Source organism: Mauremys reevesii, linkage group 1 (genome assembly GCF_016161935.1).
Source record: "Mauremys reevesii isolate NIE-2019 linkage group 1, ASM1616193v1, whole genome shotgun sequence".
NCBI lineage: Eukaryota > Metazoa > Chordata > Testudines > Geoemydidae > Mauremys > Mauremys reevesii.
The window spans coordinates 209,814,289-209,838,767 of record NC_052623.1 but is presented as its reverse complement, the minus strand read 5'-3'; the positions used below and the strand labels follow the sequence as shown (position 1 = coordinate 209,838,767).

Sequence of the window (24,479 nt, the reverse complement as noted above, 5' to 3'; positions counted from 1 at the left end):
TAGGGTACAGAATTTTTCATGTAGCTAATTTTTAAGTGTAGACTAGATCTAAGTGTCTGTACCATGTTCACAGCGATAAAATCTGAAAAGCATTACAAGAAAACCAGTGGCTTTTTGCCATGTTGTCCTTTTCCTCTCATGGCCTATTGTAGTTGGGTAATATGTGATAGCAGGAATGAATCTTAAAGAAAATAACCTAAAAGAGAAATCTATGATGCAGAAATGGATCTTGCATTTGGATTTGAAAGTTGTGAGATTAGTAATCAACCTGATAGCTTCAGAAGTGGGATTATATCATCATGAACTGGATGCTATAAAAACTCATTTCACAAGTTGGCCTGTTCCTTTGGGTAGTTTTATTTAAGGCACATATTTGTCAAAGCTGCAGAGAGAGGAAGGACTTGGCTATGGAATGAAAGTTCGTCCTGCCCCTTGGACAGCTCCAAAAATTTCAACCACAACCTTGTGGTTGGTCTACCGGTCCATGAAGAATTGAGATTGGCTGGAGGCCCTAACACAGGGATTCTCAAACTGGGGGTTGGGACCTCTCAAGGGGTCGCGACATCATTACAAGGGGGGTCGTGAGCGGTCAACCTCCACCCCAAACCCCACTTGCCTCCAGCATTTATAATGGTGTTAAATATATTAGAAAGAGTGTTTAATTTATTGGGGCGGGGGGGTCGCACTCAAAGGCTTGCGATGTGAAAGGGGTTGCCAGTGAAAAAAGTTTGAGACCTTCTGCCCTAATGTGTTCAGGAGATGGCTAATGTCTTTTTGCTGGAGTGTTGGGTGTATCAGTTGGTCAAGGCCCGGCTGCAGAAATGTTTGGCGGGATAGTCATCGGTCTAGATTGGCAGAAACAAGTCACAAGACAATCCTTCCTCATGTTCTACTGCACTCTGCTGTGGTGACATAAATCAATATATGTAATCTTTTTAGTTGACTACAGAGCAGAAATCCTTGCTATTTCACCTAGCTAGTCAAAGGTATATATTTTTATCATCACTGCATAGATTTTGAATTTGGTACAAACAAAACTTCAGACATAAGGGAAATGGGCAAGCTAATCCTGAAGGAACTCCTTCAGGATATAGGTTTTTTTTGGCTTATCTAGACAACTGTCTTATCAGCTTGCCTGCTTTGTTTGCAGAATGCCTTGTGTCAGGACAGGTGTCCTGTCTGAATCAGTTACTTAGTGATCTGTTCACTAGTGCAATTTCTAAATTGCAAACACTGGTCGTTTGCACCTGTTCAGGTAATAGATACATGACCTAAAAGGTCAGTTTGGATTTTTTACTAAATAAGCATCTTGTTCCATTTTAAGTAATTGTGGGAATTGTCCTAATCATCTTATAAAACTGATTTGAAACTTGTGGCATGAATTTCTAGGTAAATCCATTTCAGTCATCAAACGCAGCTGAAAGAGGGACCTGTGGTAGTAATTTTAGCTGCTTTACTACGGGAGTGACATAAGTAAGAGCAAACGTGTAATTTGTTTGAAATGTACGTGAGAAAATCTGTACAGTGACAAGGACCCAGCTTTCTCCTCCTTCTGTGCTATTGAATTGCAAGCCATATTCATATTTAAAAAATGCAAAATGTAAAAGCTTTTTGTATAAATTAAAATTTAAATGATTGTATTTGCTAATAGGGTGTGGAAATTAAGATACAATAATTGTGATGGAGATTTGACTTTCCAGTGGGCTGAACTAGATTAGCACTGTTTTATTACTCAATTTGTTTCGTGCTGTCTGCATGTGTTTTTGAAGTCTGTGTTTTAATTTGTGAAGTATGAACTTGGAAAGTTGTAGTTTTAGTGTAATTAATGGTGTTTTAAATAACTTTTCTCCTCTGGGCATGTGGGTGTAGCACTGTTAATGGTGGGCATTTATATGCAAAGATGAGAGCAGAACCTATAGTTTTGGAAGTAAAAAACAGGCATTCTTTTGTCTTTTAAAAATGCATTATAAAACTAAAAGCTGTGTATCTTTTTGGAAGTTTTACCAGTATACTAAGTTTTACCATGTTTATGGCTTTTACACCTTTTTTTCCCCTGACAGCTTCTTTTCATTTCTAATTTTGCATAGCTGACTGTAATTTGCCTCATATAAATGAGATAGCTAAGGAACAATTATGTGCGGTAATACATTAAGCGTATGAAAGCAACAGTTTTCATTATAAAAGTGCAACAATTTAATTAAAGTAGCAAAATTATATTAAAAAGAATAGGTTCAGTGCCCCCAGATTCCCAAAATAGCATAAATGAGTTGGTTCAAATTCTGATTTAAAGTGTTAAAACTTCCTGACATTTCTTGATGACTCTTAGGAATTGGTTTCTGTAGTCAGTTTTTAGAGTTCTGTGTTCAAAATCTCTATACCAGCATGTATTTGTTCAGGATTCATTTTAAAGAATGTTTTGTTTACTCAAAATTCTTTTACAAAAGTCTTATCTACACATTAACGCTTTCCCCCACTTTGAGAAATGTTTCTGTTTGATGTCATGCATTTGGCAGATAGGTTGCACTTGCTCATACCTCAGGTAAAATATTACATATGTACATATGTTCATGAGAGATGATCCATATGGGTAAAAATAGTATGTGATCATTCTGGTAAACCATACATACAAGAGTAGAATCGAGGTTGGACAGGTACCCTTAATTTTTGCACTTTGTAACATTTTGGTGCTTGACTTTGCCACCATGACATTCTTTTAACATAACTTTTTGTCTGCTTATAAGTTACCCTGTGCCCCAATATGTGCCAACTCAGGGCATTGTCATTTCAGCACATTTCATCTGTAGACTACCAATCTGGATTCAGCCCAGCTCAGTAGATTTAAAAGTTGTTCTCATGTAAAGGAAAGCTGATGGTTCAGGTCTTGGTTCTCTCACAAGTCACAAACTCGTGGTGGACCACACTTCATAATAATTGACAGACTCTCGCAGAGAGACAAAGAATCATGAGCCATAGAAACTTGCCTCCTGACCTTGCTGAGACCATACATGATTTCTTTGCATCAGTCTTCAACACAGAGGATGTTGGGGAGATACCTGCTCTTTCTGGTAAGAAAGATGAGGTACTATTGGAGACCAAGGTGTCTTTGTAACAAACTGAAAGTCTAAAAAGAAAGAAGTCATGGGGTCAGATGGTATCTATCCAAGCATTCTGAAGGAGCTCAGGGATGAAGCAGCTGAACTGCTAGCAAAAATATGCAGTGTCATTAAAATAGCTGCTGTATCAGGTTTGGTGGAGGGTAGCCAATGTCGGGACATGATCAAAGTATAGAAAATGACATTTAAAAAAAAAGCCTATGTTTAAAAGAACATTAAGGTTGCATAGTCTAGCATTCAAAAGTTAGGGAAAGATGGATTTCAGCTGTCTGATTCTTAAAGTTTATATTTTCAATTTAAGTTTTTTAAAAGCTTAGGAAATCACATTTTTTAAAAAATTGCCACATAGAACAACAATGACCTCCATATCGGCTATTAGCAGGGTTGAAATTCTTAGATCCACAACACAGACTTCTGCCACCTGAACTAACAAAGTAAGTGGTGGTGATAGTAGGCTGTTCCTAGAGGGAGATGACACACATTTTGTCAGTGGGTTTCAGATATTTGCTAGACTTCAGAGGAATGTTGAGTCAGAATGGATTCAGTTCTGTGTTCTGCAGGGAAGTGTGCTCTAGTGTTCACAGCAGTATTGCCAACCCCAAGTGTTCAAAAAGGAGTAGTTGAGCCCCCCAAAATCATGATTTTTAAAAAAAATAATAATGTTGTGGTTCTTTGTATCTGCCTTCTAGTTTCTGAGCCTTTGGAGTGCTCTGGGGCTGTTTCTTCTTCTTCTCTGCAGCAGTGAATCCTAGAGACTTACTTTCTGTTTAAAATGAAAGCGGAGATTCTCTTCTAAGCACGTGTATTCAGGAGATGAGGTTTTAAGAAAACCCTCATATGCTGTGAAAATCATACGGGGTGGGATCAGTGTTACAGACCTTTTGCCCTTGTTTGCCCCCTTCTGTCCAATTCTTCCCTTGTCTCCATCCATGTATTTTTCTCCTCCAGAGCTCCTGCCCTTAATCCCACCCCTTTTTTTTCCTCCCTTCCCCTTATTCTTTACCCCTCTGCATTTGAGTCAGGCAGCTTCCTCCTTTTCAGCATTGCCTGGGCACCAGCAATGGGATCATTGAAAGCACTTAAAGTATAGCCCTGCTTGCAGCTCCTATGCCTGGCACCACAGCAGCTGGGAACAGCAATTCCAGGGAAAGTCCTGCTCAACCCTTGCAGCCTTGGGATACTCAGTTCTGTAAAGATCGCACATATGTTGCAGATCAGAGCTGTGGGGGTGGGGGAGCATGCCCAGTGCAGACAAAAACTTCAGATCATTTAGCTGCTGAACTCTTAAGTCTCTACTGAGCTGGTGCATGTCAGTGTTGAAGCTGGGGTACTGGACTAGGTGGACCACTGGTTTGATCCAATTTGTCAATTCCTATGCTCATTCAGTCTCCTGGGTTCCTTAGTTCTCCCACTTCTTGTTCTCCCCGGTAAGTCTCGTATATGCTCCTGTGACAGCCCCATTTCCTCCTGGTGGCTCCATCCTTTTCTCTGCCACCCACAGTTATCTCTTCCTTATACCATGGCTGTCTCTTTACTCTCATGGCTGCCTGCCCCTAGGGATTGAACCAGGTCCCATAAAAATTGCTGTTCTGATAGCAACTTGGTGGACCCCCTCTCAGCAGTCTGCTCCAGCTATTCCCCCCACTGTTGATGGTTAAGGTGACAGCATCCAGCTCCAGCTGCTCCCTCCTGCTAAGTGCGGGGTCAGCCATAGGGAGTGAGGGTGGGGCCACTGAGCTGGAAGAGCAGGAGAAACAACTTAGGCTGTGTCTACACTGCCACTTTGAGCGCTAAAGTTTTAGTAGTTCAGGGGTGTAAAAAGCCACCCGCCCTGAGTGACAAATGTTTTAGCACTGAAAAGCAGCGGTGTAGACAGACAGGAGCTGTGCTCACAGAAAAAGCTACCCCCCTCATTCGGGGTGAGTTTTTTAAATCACCAGGAGAGCTCTTCCCCGGTGATAAAGCATGTCTATGCTGCCTACGTCACAGCGCTGCCGCAGCCGCACTGTAATGTAGGCAATGTAGACATACCCTTTGTCTCTCTGTCTCCAGCTGCTTCCTCTTGCAACACATTCCCAGGATATTGGCTGTGACATCAGCTGCCTCGGGCAGATTTAAAAAAAACCTCAGGACTGTCCCAGCCGTTCGGGGAAAGTTAGCAACTATGCCAGATAACTTGACCCAGTATCTGCAGAGGCCAAGGAATGAAATAGCATATAGGATTTAGCTTCACGAGGAGGACTTGCATGGTAACCTGCCTATACTGTTCCCAACGCTGTTGTTCGTATCTCAGTTTCTTGTGAACATAGGGGTTTTTTTGGGGGGGGGGGGTTAATTTAGCATCATTTAACAGACTAGCGTATTTTAAAAATATGATAGATTGCACTTCTGGTAATCCAGAATGCTAGGATGGTGAATCGAATTCCTCTCTACTTATTTCATCTTTAAAGGTGCTTGCTGTTTTCTTTTTTTGTTTTTGTTTGTTTTTAAGTAAATGGAGCTGTCAGTGGGTAGAGTAATAGGGATGCTGTCTGGTTTTGTACTTTTTAGACTATTTCTAATCAGCTCCTTTTTTTTTTAAACTGTGGTGGAAAAACTGTTTTGTGGTTTATTCAATTAACCATATGTATTGAGTTACTGGCCTTTGTCACAGTGTTTCTGGGATACTGCAGTAACCGTTATTTTGAAGAGTTCCTGATCTTTTATGTTTCAGTGCTGCAGCGCTGTTTAGCATAGATGGGGTTTTTGAGGGGGTGGTGATTGTATGAAACTGGTCGGTGCTGACTAAGGAGAAAACTCAAAAGCAGCACATCTGATAACCCGTCTGTTACCAAAAGTGAACTGTAACTTTTCTAGTAGCTTATGCTGCGTTTGTACTTTAGGGGAGAAGCCTGTTATTTACAAGTCACATGATGAAAAATCTCTAGCATCTAGCAAGTGGTCAGCCAATGAAGTACTTTTACTACAACTGGAAGAAGCGAGTGGAAAGTTGAACTGCATTTATTCTATATAAAATGCATAAAGACCCAAGTTTGTAATGCCTATAAAGGCATATTTGCCTATGGTCTGAAGTTTTGTAGAGTACTTAATATTTTAGAAGACAGATCTGCTGAGATTTTCTTGGTGTGTCTCATTATTTATTTTGCTTACATCTGTAAGTACTGACATTGCTGACTGCTTGCTTGCGGATTGAACTTCAAAGAAAAACGCCAGTAATATGTTATACGTAAGGCAACTAAATAGGCCATGACTTTATAAAATGTTGATAGATTCCACTCTGTGCAAGTCTGTATTTAAACTGCTGAATAAATGACCTGATTTTTCAAAAGGGCAGAGCACCCAGTCTCTCCCTGTGAATTCGGTAGGAGTGCTCAGCCCTTCTGAAAATTAGGTCACACATTCAGGAGCATAATTATAAGAACCCACCCTTGAAAGTTTTAGCTCTACTGGGTAAATAACTTCCTAATGACAGTTGATTTCAACCACTAGCCAGATTTCTTCTCCGGTCATCAGTGACTCCATCCATACTGCTTCCTTGCTATAACATTTTATTGTGTCCTAATACACATAATAAGAACTTTGATGATCTCCTCGCTTTCCTTTTGACCTTTTTAGAATTGTTGAAGTTTTCACTGAGATTGAAATTGGAGCCCCTAATTTCTAGTATAAAAGATCTTTCAAATATGTTCATATAAATACTTCAGCATGGTGCAGACATTCAAAGAATGAATAAACCGGGGAGAGGGGAGGAGGAGAATTAACGTCCTCCCCTCTTCCCCAGGAAAAGCGTATGGTTTTGTTGCGTTTTTTTCCTTAGAAAAAAAACTGTGTTTTTTCACAACTCTGTTGGAATCAGCTTGTGTGTGGTAGCTACTGTATCATGCTTTTTATTAGTATACTGTGTGTCTCTTTTTACATATAATTAATGTTTAATAAAATACAGTGATGAGCAACTCAGAAAATATCTTGTATCCAGAAGAGATTGGGTCTTATTTTATTAATGGATTATTACAGTCTGCTCCTGTTGTGATGAGCGATTGCAATGAATGTTGTGGATACTCTGTATAATGGATGAATTTTTAGGCTTGCTTTTTTTTTTTTTTTTGGGTCTGGAAGGCTAAGCATCTAATAACTAGGACCACCTCATATGTTTTCCCTGAAGTGGAAAGTGAATATAATGAAAGAGATCTGCAATGGCAGTGTCTCCATGCTATGCCCTTGCCCAGAGGCAGCCATTCTCTCAGAAAGCAAAGGGTTTCTCTTTAGAAAATACTCTTCATGTTAATAGTAATCTATGAAACAAAGAAATACCGTATTTTCCGGCATATAAGACGACTTTCTATACTAAAAAACAACCCCCAAAATCGGGGGTCGTCTTATACGCCGGGTATAAACAGCGGGCAGCCCAGAGCCCTCTGATTCCCGGCACCGGCTGGGATTTAAAAGGCTCTGGCCTCCCCGCCGCAGCGGGCAGCCCAGAGCCCTCTGACTCCCGGCCGCGGCTGGGATTTAAAAGGCTCTGGCCTCCCCGCCACAGCGGGCAGCCCAGAGCCCTCTGACTCCCGGCCGCGGCTGGGATTTAAAAGGCTCTGGCCTCCCCCCCTCGGAAGGGGGGGGTCGTCTTATACGGCGAGTATAGGCCAAAACCTATGTTTTAACTGTAAAATTAGGGGGTCGTCTTATACGCCCAGTTGCCTTATACGCCGGAAAATACGGTAACCATCTGAGCTCATTATAGTTGTTATACTGCATTTCAATCAGGACCTTGGGTTTCTGTTCTAGTTTTATTCCTCCAAATTAGGACCTAATTTCTATCTTGGATACACAGTAACTATTGCTGCACTCTAGAAAAATCAGCAACTCTATGAATGCACATGCATATTGGCAGGAGATGAAGTAGCAGAACTGAGGTTAGAAAGGAGCTGTTCAGCTAGCCACCAAATGTGAAACAACTATTTGAAAATTATTTTGTGTTTCAGTTTAGTAGTCTAATGGCAGAATAATGCAGTAAATTGGAGTTTGTGTCCTGAATTTGGTCTCCCCGCTCCCCGAGTCATCAGGAGTTTAAAAGTGGTATTCTCCATAAAGAGGTCATGCTGCTCTGAAGCAAATCCTTTTACTATTCAAGAATAGGTTGTAGTTTTTGGTCTGGCTGAGGTTCAGACAGGCTAATCTTTTCATGTCAGGATTTGTAATAGGGGCTGTAAAAATTAATAAAACAAAAAGCAATTGATATGCAGACTTACAGTATGAAACAAGGCACACATTCTTCTCTCATCCCTTCATTCAAAAGGATTTGTACAGGAATCACTGTGCAGTTGTGTGTTTTTTAGAAAGCTAGAACCGGACAACTTGCACTATCTTTCTTGTGATTAGGATTTTAAATCCATCCAGTGTTCAGGGAGTTAATATTGTCAGAACAGATGCATGTAATTTTAAAGACTCTTTTGCTGCACATTTAATTTCAGCCTTGTTCGGTTGCACATTTCATATCAGTCAAGCTTTAATAAAAAACTGGCTTGCTGGCTGGCCGTTCACCCGTAGCTCCACCTACGCTTGCTTGTACCATCTGAGGCTGTTGGTTTGGACTCGGATGCTGCCAAGTGTGCTATGCATGCTGATCTCATGAGGCCGACTGCGGCTGTTGCATCATTCTGAACTGATGCTCACCTCTGTAATCTGAACATGTGCCAGGGCTGAAGGTTGCTGTGCACACTGGTAATCTTTGGCTAAAATGTAGCTAACATGCATTGCTTTGTCTCTGACATTTTTGGATGTTCTGCATTAGTAGTTTTTAAGGCCAACATCCAAAAACAAGTGTCCCTTGGCCCACCATATCCCATAATCTTTTTGTACCTGTAGGATTATGGGATATAGGAAGTTTCCGGGTACTGTGGGATTTGTGGATGAGGGGAGAAGCTTGTGCCTTCACATTGCTTTTAGTGACATAAAATAGAAAGTGCTGTTGCGACTATTATTTACATTTAAAGGGACTATGACCAGCGAGCACATGTACAAAAACATCTGATTTTCTGTTGGAATGACTTGATGTCGAGGGGAACATCTGAGTGTGTGCTGTACTGTGTGCACAAATTGATATTTTTATTATTCTACATGCAGTATTTTAAACTTATGGGATTTACCTTGTTTGAGGGATATGAGGAGAGTAGTGTCTCAGAAAACACGTTTGTAGTCGTTGCTTTAAAATTATTATGCCACATCTCACTGGTCTCCAACAGTGGAGTGCATTTTTTCCTGTGGAAATCTTAAACATTAATGTTATACTAATTGATATAATTCATATGTCTCCAGCACCTTTGAGGATGGATGTCAAAGTGTTTTATGAACAGTAATTACTCCTCAACCTCCCTCCTGTGCTATTTGTGCTGTTCATTGGCAGGTTTCAGACAGAATCCTGACTTCCTGAGCTGTGCTGTAACCAAACTAGACTGAAAGTAATTAATAATCACCAATTGGCCTGCACTAACTGGATGATGGCTGGTGTGTGTGTGTGTGTGTGTGTGTGTTTTTAAATAAAATATCATGGATGTGGATTACCTTTCATTTTGATATACCGGTATATCATTATTCTTTTCCCTAGTGTTGTCCTGTATTAACCCAGACAGTAGATGATGATGATATGAGCATTGATTGGCTTTCCAAACTGTCTGTTCAGGGGCTTACTATTATTAGTCATGCTATTATTCCCTGGGACTTGCAAGCCCCATGCTAAAAAGTGAGACATTGCAGACTTTGGTCATGTCTGCATTGGAAGTTTGCAGCAATTCCAGCAGTCAGTGGCCTGCACCATTTCAAATCCTAAGCATAGACAAGGAAGGCTATGATTCACATGGGAGTTTATCCCTGCCTGAAACTTCTTGTCTGCAGCTGAAACTTGCATTGGTGACTAACCATTGAGTGCAGGGCTTGGGGCAAATTCCCAGTCTAGAGAAAACTTCAAGGGATGCTAGTTGAACACTAGGACCCAGTTCTACATTCTCCCCCCCCCCCAATTCTATTTCAATAGCAGTTTTGGACAAACAGGATTCTGCAAGATGATGGACTGACACCTGCCTTTTGAAATGGAACTAGGTTCTTGATTCCTAGATTGGTATCTTTGATTCCTAGAGACAGAAATAAATAAGTTAACATACCCTGTTGTAGGGAGTAGGGACAGCATTCAAAGACCTAATGAACAGGAGTGTTTGGGACACATTTCAGGAGGACATTTGAAAGTGGGGGTGGGTCTGGTTGCTGGCTATCTCTACATAATCTGTTAGGTTCCGTTTAGTGAGATAGATTGCAGAAGTTGGGCTCTGCTAATGGGGTTCAGGGAGAACAAGCTCATCTTGATCAATTCTGCTTGTTTCTTGGCAGCATGGTGTCCTCTATTATGGCCTATGGAGCACTGTGGCTCAGTAGCTACTCTGACGGTGCTGCAGCCAAACACTGTTAGATTCCCTTTCCCTTTCCTGCAGCTGTGGTGTGCTTTGATTTCTTACAGCAATCCAGATGCTCGGGTTATAATTCCTCTCTGCAAGCAGGTCTTGATGGCCATAACCCCCCATATAATAAAGTTTAACCATCTCAAACTTCCACTTGTTTGTTTTTTAGTATGTGGGGAGGTATCTCACTCTCTAGTAGGAAGGTGGTTAGAAAGAGGTCTAAGAAATGCCCTGTCACAGCACATCCCGTATGCGCCAAACTCCTGCAACTGGCATCCAAAGTGGCTGGCCATTGCGAAGGTGATGTTGCCAGTATGTGTCTTCGTTGCCAGGCCCCAATACAACTTAGCATTGCACCTTTCTTCTTCAGACAAGGAGGGGGGCTAGATGGGAGGAGGGGCTCCTTCCCTTATCAAGGCTGTCTTTTGGAAGCATTCTGGAGAACCCAGAGATGGACTCATCTAGCGAACAGGTCCAGAAGTTCAATTCAGCTATTTTCAGCCACTGCGGCAAAGATAATTTCCACTGTCTGGAATAGCAAGATGGAGAGGGAGGAGAGCAGATACAAGCAATGCTTTTCCCCTACTTTACTTGACTTTATCATCATTCAGGACTAAGACAGAACAGGCTCAATCTCCTGTCCTGCTAACATAACAGAGCAAAGTCTTCTAGCCCAGCCCCTCAAACTTCCAGAAGCACACCTGTGGGCTCGGCCACTGGGAGCACTCAAGGGACACAAAATAATCTGCTTCTTTGCTCCGTGTGGTGGTGGTGTAGAAAGTTCAAAACAGCTGTTCTGAGAGTGGTAGCCTCCCTTTAACAGCAGCAGCTTAAGTAGGCACTCCCTCACCAACTCCTGGGTAGCAACCCAGATGGGGAAACAGAGAAGCTGCTCTACTTGGCATTCCTCCTGGGAGAGAGGAAGAACAGATCTGGCAGAGGGGCAGAAGAACTACTTGAATACCGGGAGGAACCACTTGATTAGCAACTCAGCCATGATCAGATGAACCAGTCCTCTGTTGATGATGTCCAAGGTGGGGACAGGGATGCAATTTGTTTAGCAATTTGTCTGATCAGATGAACATCCTCAGCTAAACAAAGGCAGGATAGCTCAAACAAGGGCACAAAGTCAACCTTGCTCCTCTTTCCCTCATTGTCCTGCTCTTCACGGCCCCCATTGCAAGAGGGGAATATGGAGGCCAGAAGTCCAATGTTCCCTACCCTGTAAGATCTCATCATCACATCACATGGATCTCTTCACCTGTTCACTAAGAACAAAATTCTGTAGTACAGAAGACTCCACAGTAGTTCTAGATTTTTTGCACTTTACCATTCAGGCATCCAAGCAAATGCAAAAAGGGAATATCTCTGATGCTCCATCACTGCCCTCCTAACTCATGGCTGAAGACTGCATTAGTTCTTCTGACCATTGGAGGAGTATACAGAGGAAATTGAACCTAATAGGGTCATAATAGTAGACCTTGGCTGAAGAAGATGATCTGTGGGAGGATGGAGATGATGATGAGGATGGGAAAGAGGAGGAAGATGCAGACGTTTTGTGTGAGAGTGCAAGGGGCAGGGTGCATTTAGACAATTGGACCTACTTGCACTTCTCCCCAGATCAGTCACTGAAGCTCAAACAAGAGAGTCTTCAGGAACTGAAGCCTGGGCAGATCCCATAAAGCAGATCCCTTCATCTTACAGGGCACCCAGGTTCCGCCTATTTGGAATGAGGCACTCGTTACTTTTGCAGAAGTGCAGCTTCTAGCAGAACCATGAGATCTCTCTGGTCTCTGACTGTGCAAGAGACAGCTGTGTTCATGGAAAATCCAGGATAGATGTGACAATCTCCAGACTAACAAAAAGAACAATGCTATTCTAAGGATGAACAACCCTGTAGGAAGGTCAAGGCCTTCCTAAAAATGATAATCTTTGGGCCTGTCCCTGCAAGCGGCTGTTATGCATTTGTGCTTTGCCATCAGTGGTAAGATGGTTACAAAATTTTTGCTTAGAAGGTTCCTGGAGGACAAGGACAAGAATGCTGAAATTATTGAAGTTTTTACTGTCCTTGGGTCAGCTTTCATTTGTCTGCAGTATAACCATATAACATGATACAAATTCATAGATTCCGAGGCCAAAAGGGACTATTACTTAAAGCCATGGCCTGAAACAAAGGAATTCTGTTGCTGAAATAGTGGGCAGTGGTTCATTCCTACATTGCAGTCTGAGTGAATTAGATAAGATTCAGTATGCCTTGTCTGATCCGAAGAACCAGGGCCTGTCACCAGGTAAGACACGTGGGGCAGAGTGGGTTTAGAGTCTCTAAGGGCTTGTCTACATATGTAGCTATTCTTGAATAATTCTGTGTGTGGAGCACTCTTATTCCAGATTGAGTACTGTGTTCTGTTTGTCTAACCCACTAAGCTAAACTTGTGTAGACAAGTCTTGATACTCATGGCAGAGGAAACCAGCCTCAATGAACTCCTCTAACATAAGAACATAAGAAAGGCCGTACCGGGTCAGACCAAAGGTCCATCTAGCCCAGTATCTGTCTACCGACAGTGGCCAATGCCAGGTGCCCCAGAGGGAGTGAACCTAACAGGCAGTGATCAAGTGATCTCTCTCCTGCCATCCATCTCCATCCTCTGACGAACAGAGGCTAGGGACACCATTCTACCCCCATCTGCTAATAAATTTATCCAGTCCCTTTTAAACATTGTTATAGTCTAGCCTTCACACAACCTCCTCAGGTAAGGGTTCCCAGTTTTGACTGTGTGCGCGTGAAGAAGAAGACTTTTTTTTTTTTTTTTTTTTTAATGCTGCTTTTTTTTTTTTCATTTGGACCCCCTATGATTTTATATACCTCATCATGTCCCCCTTAGTCTCCTCTTTTCCAAACTGAAGAGTCCTAGCCTCTTAATCTTTCCTCATCATATACTCTCCTCTAAACCCTAATCATTTTAGTTGCTTCTTTTTTCCCTTTTCTAGTGCTAGAATTTCTTTTGAGAGTGAGGAGACAGACACACAGTACATTATTGATGATGTGGGCGTTATGGATTTATATTATAATATATATATTATATTATTCTCTATCTTCTCTATCTTTATTTATTCCTAACATCCTGTTTGCTTTTTTTTTTTTCTGCTGCACTCACCATCTTCAACAGAACTATCATAACTCATCCACTCTTTTTCCTTTTTTCTTTTCTGAACTCAGCTTAGCCAGCCCCCATCATGTTGTATGTATTATTTTTTTTTTTTTTTTTTTTTTTTTACATTTATCATTTTTATTTTTATTTTTCATTTTTTTTGCCCAATCACTTAGTTTTGTGAGATCTTTTGAAGTTCTTTTCAATCTGCTTTTCTCTTTTATTCTTCTTGAGTAGTTTAGTGTGTCATCTGCAAACTTTGCCACCTCACTGTTTACCCTTTCTGATTGGTCCTAGGACTGACCCTTGGGAACACCCACTAGTTACCCTCTCCATTCTGAGAATTTACCATTAATTCCTACCCTTTGTTCCCTGTCCTTTAACCAGTTCAAATCCATGAGGAGGACTTTCCTTTTTTCCATGAGACAGCTTAATTTAGCCTTTAAGGCTTTCTGGAAATCTAAGTACACTATGTCTACGGATCCCCCTTGTCCACATGTTTCAAGAGTTTGTTTTTCTATGTCTGACAATTTTTTTCTTTACTATTGTTTCAAACTAATTGCCCCGGTACCGACGTGACTTACTTTAAATATTGGCGTTACATTAGCTAACTTCCAGTCATTGGGTACCGAAGCCGATTTAAAGGACAGGTTACAAACCTCCTCTGAGGTTTTAAAACAGTCATTCTGAAGCACAGGGACCCAAACCCAAACACCTTTATCTGGGAAAAACTGTAGGAACTGCATATGTTAATAGGCAGCAGATTTAAAACAAATAAAAGGAAGTTCTTCTTCACGCAGCGCACAGTCAACTTGTGGAACTCCTTACCTGAGGAGGTTGTGAAGGCTAGGACTATAACAATGTTTAAAAGACAACTGGATAAATTCATGGTGGTGAAGTCCATAAATGGCTATTAGCCAGGATGGGTAAGGAATGGTGTCCCTAGCCTCTGTTTGTCAGAGGATGGAGATGGATGGCAGGAGAGAGATCACTTGATCATTGCCTGTTAGGTTCACTCCCTCTGGGGCACCTGGCATTGGCCACTGTCAGTAGACAGATACTGGGCTAGATGGACCTTTGGTCTGACCCGGTATGGCCGTTCTTATGTGGACCCAGATGATATGTTGATATGGATATACAGTTGAGATCTATACAAAACCTTTCAGCAACTTCTTCATTCACTTTACTTGCTCCAGCTCAAGGAAGATGCAAGTTCAGAAACACTAAACCATCTCAGAATATAGGTTAATGTCCCCATCACAGAAGTCAGAAATCAGGTGGAAATGAGGTAAAGGAAGTGTAACTTCATCTTCTATATGTTGCTGCTATAAATAAGAGGAAAGCAAGCAAGGCCTGTCTTCAGCAAGTAGGGATACCAGTGAGACTAAAACTTTCGGCCACCAGCAGGAAAGGTTTGTCCCAGGAAGCACCTAGTAAAGAATAAAGGCAGCTAGGCTGTAAGTCTAGGAGAGCTAGGGGGATGGGGGGGCGGCGGCACAGGCACAGTGCCTCCAATTAGTGATCAATTTCTTGATCAAGAAAAGGTTCCTAATATGAATAACATTGTGAACTTCTGTTGTAAAGAAAAGCTGTTTTCCTGATCTATAACAGCAGAGTATAGTAATTCAAAGCCATTTCCTGATTCTGCAGTTCTAAATCAGTTGCAGTTTACTTGTGTTCTGATTACTTTTCACTGCTGGGTGGGGACCTGTGGGGGAGACTAGTCCTTCATCCAGAAGGATAGAAAGAAGACATGAAGCAACCTTTATTTGTTATCTTACATGATTATTATAATCTGAGCATGTCCTGTCAACCTTTGTAACTCAAATGTGGGATGGGAAATCAGGTTAATTTAAAATAATAAGCTATATAGGTAGTCTCTCTTTGGCATTCAGGGCTAGGAAGAGTGTTTTAGGAGTGATAGAATCATCATTACTGAAGGGGGTACTTTTGGTACATCAGATTTTATAATTTTGTCACCAAGAAAAACGTAGAGTTTAACTTTCTAGATTCACATGTAAACACCCCTCCTTCATTCTGGTTTTAGCTGAATAACACAAACTGCAAGTAAGTTGCAGAGAGATCTGTTTGTAGCCCCTTAATGCTCAGTGTTTTTCAAAGGAATGTGTGCTTCAAGAATTCTTTATTTCAGTATAAATGAAGCTTTATTTTGTTCTCCATTGTGGCAGTTGGGGAGGAGGGTTGCACATTCACTAATGCTTAGTGAGATCATAATTCTGATTTAGACTAACTGCTCTGTGGTTTGTAGCTATGGTAAGCAAAGGGTTGTAGAAATTTGGAAATGTGCAACCTGGAAAAATCCATACTCTACTCCCAAAGAAAATGTTTAAAAGCCTTTTTATACCAAGCCATTTCCTTGCTTTTAAGAAAACTGGGATGGTAACATTTGGTGGGATTGTTGATAGTCTAGGACAGGGGTTCTCAAACTTCATTGCACTGTGACCCACTTCTGACCATAAGAATTACTATGCGACCCCAAGAGGGGGACCAAAGCCTTAGCATGGCTGAGCTCTGCCACCCTGGGCTGGAGGGCCAAGCCTGAGCCCTGCCATCCTGGGTTGGGGGGCCAAGGACGAACCCCAAGGGCTTCATCTGGAGGTGTGGGGAGGGCTTTAACCTGAGCCCGTTGCCCAGGGCTGAAGCTGCCCCAGCTAATGCGGCTCAGTCTTCAGCTTTGGGCCCAGGCCCCAGCAAGTCTAACGCTTGCCCTGGCAACCTCATTAAAATGGGGTCCCGACCCACTTTGAGGACCTGACCGAAAGTTTGAGAACCGCTGTGCTAGGAGAAGCTTGTCTTTGCGCCTTGGATATATGTCATAGGTTTGTTCCCCACTTTGAACTTTAGCGTCCAAAAGGTGGGGACCTGCATGTACCCTTCTAAGCTTAAATCCTAGCTTAGATCTGATAGCGCTGCCACCAACCAAAAATACAGTGTTTTGGTACACTTTCCATTCCCCCCAAACCTTCCCTGGGGAATCCAAGACTCAAACCCCTTGGATCTTAACACAAAGGGAAATAAACCATTCCCCCACCTTCCCCCTCCCTTGGTCGGCTGGAGAGGCTACACTGATTCAACTCCTTGAATCTAAAACAAAGAGGGATTCGCCTTCCCCCTCCTCTTTTCCCCCACCTATCCCTGGTGAGTCAGACTAATCCCCTGGGGTCTCAAACAAGGGAAAAAAATCACTCAGGTTCTTAAAAAGAAAAGCTTTTAATTAAAGAAAGAAAAAGTAAAAACTCTCTCTGTAAAATCAGGATGGAAATGCTTACAGGGTATGCAGCTTATAAAACTAAAGGGACTCTCTCCCGCCTGCATAAGTACAAGTTACAGCAACAGAGATAAAATTTCCTTCCAGCGAAATACACATTTGCAAATACAGAAAACAAACAAAAGACTAATCCGCCTTTTTAATTAATACTCGCTATATTGAATATAAGAGACTATTTCAGGAAGCTTGGAGAGCCTGGATGTACGTCTGGCCCCTCTTAGATCCAAGAGAGAACAACCCCCAAAACAAAGAACCCAAACAAAGACTTCCCTCCACCGAGATTTGAAAGTATCTTATCCCTTCATTGGTCCTCTGGTCAGGTGTCAGCCAGGTTCACTGAGCTTGTTAACCCTTTACAGGTAAAAGAGACATTAACCCTTAACTATCTGTTTATGACAATATATCACACGAGTCACTGGCTGGATCGTTGCTTCTGGAACACAAGAAAGAGGCATTACCGGGTATGAGCACACGCCTTGTGTTTTCATCCACCCTCTACTTTGGATGTGCTCTGTCAGCCTTTCTTGACTGTCTTTCTGAAATGATTTTAGTTACACTGTATTTAGAAAAGCATTTTATCTGTTCTAATTGTATCTAAGGGAGCCATCACTAATTTATGTAATAAGGCTCTCGCTAATAATATAAGTTGATTTCATATGCTGTATTCCATTCACACTTTCTCATCTGCTTGTGACATTTTATTTGGAGCTTTTCTGTTAGTTTCAAAAGCTATGATTTGAGTGATCTCAAAGGCAAGAAGAGTCATTGTAGTTGTGAACTACTTGGTAGTATGTTAAGTTGTAAAGTGAGTAGCTATTGTGTATTTAGGCTGTGTTCAAGGAAATTTATATGCTTGGAGTACTAATATGAGAAAAATGGGTCCTTAGAAGCTTACTGCATTTCATATTTTAGCATTAGACTATTTTATTTTAATCCTGATTAACTTTAGTATGTGTTCCCTGTCACAAGAACTTGTAATTTCACAGCTGTTTATGTATTTTTTATCTAATTTGTTCAGGTGAACTGTGATTCAGAGATTGGCTTGGTTTTACTTTAAAGAAATAAAAATCCTTCATTTTATCCTGTCAGATTCTAGTATGTGAAGTGTTAGTTTTACTGTGTATTTGGTTGAATTAACTTTCCTGTCACCACTCAGTAATGAGCTGTTCATGGAGCTGCGACAGATGGTCAGGGAGAGCGCCTAAGGAGATGGAGTGCGAGGCGTCAGAGCAGCAGAGATCGCACTTGCCCTGCAATGGGATACTGACACACAATAGAACTTGTAACAGTGTTAGAATAACATCTGCTGATTTCCAGAATGTATTATTATATGCTATCAGACATACAGATCCTAAGATCATGAAGCAACAGTATGAGCTGGAGTACACACACTTATTCAGGAGTTTATAAAGATACTGCTGAAATAATACTTGTGTAGTGCTTTACACATTCAAAGCCTGTACCAACATTGATTTATCCTCCAGTACCTGTTGGAGGTGTGAAACTATTACTATCCCCATCTTCAAGCTGTTGAAACAAAGGCAAAGAGACATTACTTGTCCCAGGTCATGTAATGAAAAAAATTGCTGGTGGAGCTGGGTTTCGATCTCAGAACTTCCAGACTTCCAATCTTGTGTTCAATACTCCAATGGAAATGTGAACCCTCCAGAAAGTATTAAGAGTGCTATCATAATAGAAAGCTGAGTGACTGACTGATGGCATATGGAGCCTTTCGTATTTAGGATCAGTGGTTCAGATTTGACCTGTTTAATGACTAAAAGCTGATACTACATGATGACTGTCCAGTGGTTAGTGTGAAGTGTTGAACTCATTCTTCTTCCCAGTGAATAAATGTGCCTTACAGAAAACACCAGCATAGCTGGTAATATTTGTTCCTTTTTAGCGATCTTAATAGAGATCAGGGACAGAATGATTGAAGATTTGAACTCCCCTCTGTCCCTCGTTCCCACCCCAACCTCCACCCCCGTCCCCGAGCTGGCTTCTCCAGGTTAGAAATGAAGCACATTAGAGAGGTAATTTGAGGAAGCTTATGTGCCTGTCTTACACAAAATCTGCACTGTTTCCATGGATTTGCCACAACCAGTGGGACTTTTGATCAATCATTTCTCTGAGCCTCACTTTCCTTATCTATAAACAAAGATGATTGCCCATTTCATAATGGTGTTGTGAAATGTCACCGATTGTAAAGTGCTATATAATACAAAGCATTATTTAAATTCAGTCAGTGACAGTGATAGGTTTAAAACTCAAGGCCTCTTAGCTAGCACCTGTACTTAATGCTATATGGTATGGATTTTGAAGCAGGAGTCAGGAAGCGTCTTGAACTGAGGCTCAGAAGCATGCACACTTTAAGACCTCCATATGATACATAGAGTTTCTGAAGTTGACATAGTAATGATTGAGGGGGGTCTGATGCATGGCTTATGAAGTCCATATTATGACAGTGATGCTTTATAAAGCAAACATTAGCTATGTGCACTTAAGTATATGGAAACATTCTCTCCCTCCCAAATCTTGCCGAAGTTAGTCAGAGGTAACAGTGCTAACAAGACAAATTTAATATTTCTAAATCAAGCTGTTTTGGCCGGGCATGTGACAAAGAAAAAAAAAGTTAAGAAAATGACCCAGAAATGTAACTAACCTGAATTTTTTAACCCTCCCCACCCTCTAGCTCTCAAATCTCTTTTCCCATTTTCCCCAAGACTTGCAAAAGATTTTTCCTCTGACTAAGATGCTGCATGCCAAATTTCAGATGCATCAGTTGAAATCTGGCAAAGTTAAGGTGTAGGGTACGTTCAAAATTGGATGTGTTTAAAAAGCTAGCTTCTGATCTGATTTTATAGAGACTAGTCTCTATAAGCATGAACATCTTTTGCTACTGATACAATACGCTGTCTCCTACAGTTTAGGTAGAGGTAAAAGAGAGATGTGCAAAAGAGAACATGGAAGAAGTGATTAGGGGATGGTGTTGGGGGGAATGTACCAATAACAATACATTAATTGACATAGCTTTGATAGTTACATCTCCTTTTGTGTTCTGTCCCCATCCACACTTCAGCCCTTCATTTATTTTTGTTTTTAGAGTGTAAGCTCTCGGGAAAAGGATTGTTCCTTTGTTTGTACTGTAGGCTCATCAGTGTGGGGCCCCAGTCTATTTCCCTACACACCTATGTTTGTCACCATCTCACTTTATGTCTTAAGCTTTTTGAGGCAGGGACCATTGTCATCTGTCATGAGCTAATGCACATTTATCATGCTGTATAAATGTATTTAAAATTAATGGCTTTTTTGGATTGCTACAAAGTGGAGATGTTTAGTCACTAACAGTAATTGTCCTTATTCTGCCAAGCAAAACAGAGTGGTGTTCTGATAGTTCTGTATAAATCTTGTTAGACTTCAGTTAGTAGAAGTGAGATTTGAATGCATTGTTGTCAGATTCCCAGCTCAGGGAACTGCCTTAGGCAACAGAAGTATTTGGTGTAGAAATGTGTTCACCTGTCTCTCTCTCTGCTGTGCAATAGCGGCTTAGAAACATTGTGAAGAAAAAGAGAGTACCTGCTTTTCTATAGTATCGTCCAAACAAAAATCAGATCCATGAGCTCTAGACATTTCTGACAAGGGTTCCAAGAAAAGGTGGAATCACCTCTTACATTTTTGAATTGTTATTTTTGTTGTATCTACCCAACCTGCACCAAACCAATGTGAAAAAATAAAATATTGTCAGTTAACGTCTGTTCTGTTTTTTACCACTTTTACAGCTTCTTCAATATAAAGATTTAAAACCCTGCTGCAGCCTTAACTGTGAAATCACTACCATTCCACTCTGTGAACAGTTCAAGCCTGCTGACCATTCCGACTAGAATATGTAGCTTTCAAAGCTTAGAAAATCCAAGCTGAAAACTAACTCTGAGTTTGAGTACAACATTTATTGCATCTGCTTGTCAGCAACAAGCTCTGGTGCTCAACACCTTGGGTTGGTTGTTTAATTACAGTGCTCTTTAGTTTAAGAAAATCAGCACCCTTGAATACTATAGTTAAAACAATTGGAGGAAGAGGAATGAGGAGCAACATGTGACCGACTAAACCACATTTGGTACTTATGGCAAGGGAGCTACTTACATTCCTATTTAAGCTTCCAGACCTTTTCTTTTCAACACCCCATTCCTAATGCATCCCTGATTTAGTGGCTTTCATGTGCTCTTAGCCAGGACATTTAAGGTGCACAGTACACTGTAACACCACTTTTTTTTTAAAGAAAAACAATTTCCCTAACCTTACGGTGCTTTTACTCTTTCAGAACCGAGAGCTTCAGATCATGAGAAAGTTGGATCACTGTAACATTGTCCGATTGCGATACTTCTTCTACTCTAGCGGAGAGAAGGTAAGTTAGCATTGAGAGGCTCACAGACAATAAGCTTCATTAAAGCTACTTGGTGGTATTATAATAATACTGTACTCTTTGAATTTTTAAGGGTGTTAAAAACAGTGTGAAAATAGTGGAGTCCAGAATAAGAAAACAATGGTAAATCTGCATACCAGGAGCTCAGATGTTCCTGAGTTGAGGGGCATCAAATTTGTAAGGCAGAGCATGTTAGAGCTGATCTTAACTTCTCACTATGGAGGTGTAGGCCATGGATACTGTGGCTCCTAGTATGCAGTGATCAGTCTTGATTCCAGCAGCCTTCTGTTTGGGTCAAGATGAAGAATTGCATAGCTGGGAGCTGCGATTTCTAGAAGTGTCACGTCTTTATTAAAGATGTGAATGGCCACCAGCCACTTTTTAGAACTTCATGTGTTACACTTGGTCACCCCATGTGTTATACAGGGGTCAAGCAAGACTACTGAAATATCTTCAGTTCTGAAATCCATCAGTATCTCAAAACTGTCCCTCATATACCAAAAGCTGTAGTTAATGATGTAATAAATGGAAAATGTAGAAAAATAACTTAAAAATAAACAAACAAACCAAGAACTTTCTATTCAGTATTGGTGTCAGAAAGTGACACCAGAAGAGTGTGCCAGAAGCAGGCCTTGGGATTTCCCCCCTCCCCTTTTATTTTTTTTGGATCTCTCTACTCTTCCAAGATGGTGGGGGCAGGGGCTTGTGGGGAGTCTAGTCTGGGTCTTTCCACCTCGTCCATGGGTTGGAGAAGCACTTGCCTCATGTGATGACCCCAGAGGGCAAAATGGACCCATCAAGCCATGTGATAGACGTTGTGGTCAGGGGGAAGTTTGATCTGGCTCTCTTCTTCCTCCCCTCATCCCAGGCTGCTTTGGTAGTTCCCTGGCATTTTGAGTACAAATTTGTGCCAGGATCCGCAGATCTTGTCACAATCACGTTTCCCAGTGGAAGGGTTGGATCAAGATTGTTGAGTGGGGCTGTGGTGTGCTCTTTCCATCTACCCATTTCTCCATTTCCTGTTGTTTCTGTTGGATCTTGGCTGTTTGAATGGCAGTTTAGGCTCTGTTTGGTACTGTTTGGTTACAATTTTGGCACGTTGTCAGATTTTTCCTTAGTAATGGAAGTAAGAGAAGGGAAGTTGTGGTTTAACAGTTTATATCTTAGCCACGTTGAATAGAATTTCATGGCATAAGCAAAAGGCACATGTTTAGTCTGAGGGCTTCCTCCCTGCAAAATTTCAAAGGCCTGCTGCAAACAATGTTGGGGTTAAAATGTCTCATAAAAGTCCTGGGATGTTTTTCTAGCAGGAACCATTAGGCAGCATAAATACAGGGGTTCTACCAGGTTTTACCGCATAGCAGTGGAGTGTACAAACAATTAGATCACTGGCAGTGTTAGTTTTAGTGGAAACTGTTTTTCACTTGAGTACAATGTTTGTATATGGCAAGTGACTCAAAATGCTGAGATGAGCAGCTTTCTTTTAAATGGTGATACTGCCACTGTAATTTTCAAGAAAAAGAAACATAAAATAGTGTAGTAGTCCACGATCCCTCGGAGTTCGAAGATGGTTCTCTTCCGTATAATGATAGTCAGTTATTGCTGGTAGATCTGCAGGTGGCTAATGAGACCAATCCAGGATCCACAGATCTTGTCACAATCACGTTTCCCAGTGGAAGGGTTGGATCAAGATTGTTGAGTGGGGCTGTGGTGTGCTCTTTCCATCTACCCATTTCTCCATTTCCTGTTGTTTCTGTTGGATCTTGAAATACTGGGATCCCTGCCACAAAGTCCTTTTCCATTTTGGTCATTGAGGACTTGGGTTTCCCATGAGTTTGTCAATATTGCACATCTTCATGATGGCTTTGAGGGTGTCTTTGAAGCACTCTTCCCCCCCCCCCCCCCCTTGTCCATTGGCCATGGCACAATTGTGAGAACATGGCCTGCTTCTGGATTTGATTCTCTGGCATTCGAAGAACTTGACCAGCCCTGTGGAGTTGTTGGTGGATGATCATAGCTTCAGTGCTGGAGGTTTAGTTTGGGACAGAACACTGATGTTGGTGCCTCGGTCTTCCCGCCTGGTTCGGAAGATCTTGCAGAGGTACCACGGCTGGTATCATTCAAGAACCTTAAGGTGTCTACTGTACCTGACCCAGGTTTCAGCCCCATATAAGAGAGCAGGGACAACAACAGCCTGGTACACGAGAAGCTTGGTTTGATTCTTGATGTCACAATTTTTGAAGATTTTTTTCTCAAGTTTCCAAAAGCTGCATTGGCGCATTTGAAGGCACTGTTGAATTTCCTCATCAGTGTCAGCTTTGTGTAACAGGTAGCTGCCGAAGTAAAAGAAATACTCGATGTTCTCCAGGGTTTCTTTATTGATTGGAATTACGGGAGCAGGATCCTGGTGATTCAGAGCTTGTTGGTGGAGTACCTTAGTTTTCTTGATGTTGAGTATGAGACCAAGTTGGTTATAGGCCTCAGAGAACATGTTGGTTATTTTTTTTTAAGATCTTCTGAGTGAGCTCACAGAGCACAACCATCTGCATATTGGAGTTCAGTGGCTGATTTAGTGATAGTTAAGGCTATGTTTTAGTCACGGCTATTTTTAGTAGAAGTCATGGACAGGTCCGGGGCAGTAAACAAAAATTCATGGGCCGTGACCTGTCCTTAACTAGTACTATATACCCCTGATTAAATCTTGCGGGGGAGGAGGAAGTCAGCCCGGGGGTGCAGCAGGTGCTGGGGGAACAGGCGGGGCTGGCAGGCTCCCTGCCTGGCTTCACGCCTCCCTGGAACCAGCGACATCCCCCCTCCCTCTGCTCCTAGGAGGAGGCATGGCCAGGCAGTTCTGCACGTTGCCTCTGCCCCGAGCGCTGCCTCCACAGCTCCCATTGGCTGGGAACTGCGGCCAATTGGAGTTGTGGGGGCGGTGCCTGCAGGTGGAGGCCTAGGAACTGAGGGATGTTGCCACTTCCAGGGAGTCCCTCTACCCCCCCCCCCACCACCCCCCGGTAAGCACCGTCCAGAACCCTCATCCTGTCCTGCACCCCAGCCCTGAGC

The 24,479-nt window shown here is 41.8% G+C and overlaps 1 protein-coding gene across 5 annotated transcripts in view; it reads left to right on the top strand.

Moving 5' to 3' along the window:
- The window catches only part of GSK3B (glycogen synthase kinase 3 beta), a 245,147-nt gene that overhangs the window by 102,134 nt on the left and 118,534 nt on the right, over positions 1-24,479 (top strand). For all 5 annotated transcript variants that reach the window (XM_039535606.1, XM_039535621.1, XM_039535612.1 and 2 more), the window contains exon 3: positions 21,315-21,398. In XM_039535606.1, the coding sequence (XP_039391540.1) occupies positions 21,315-21,398 (84 nt within the window). The remainder of the gene's footprint in view (positions 1-21,314; positions 21,399-24,479) is intronic.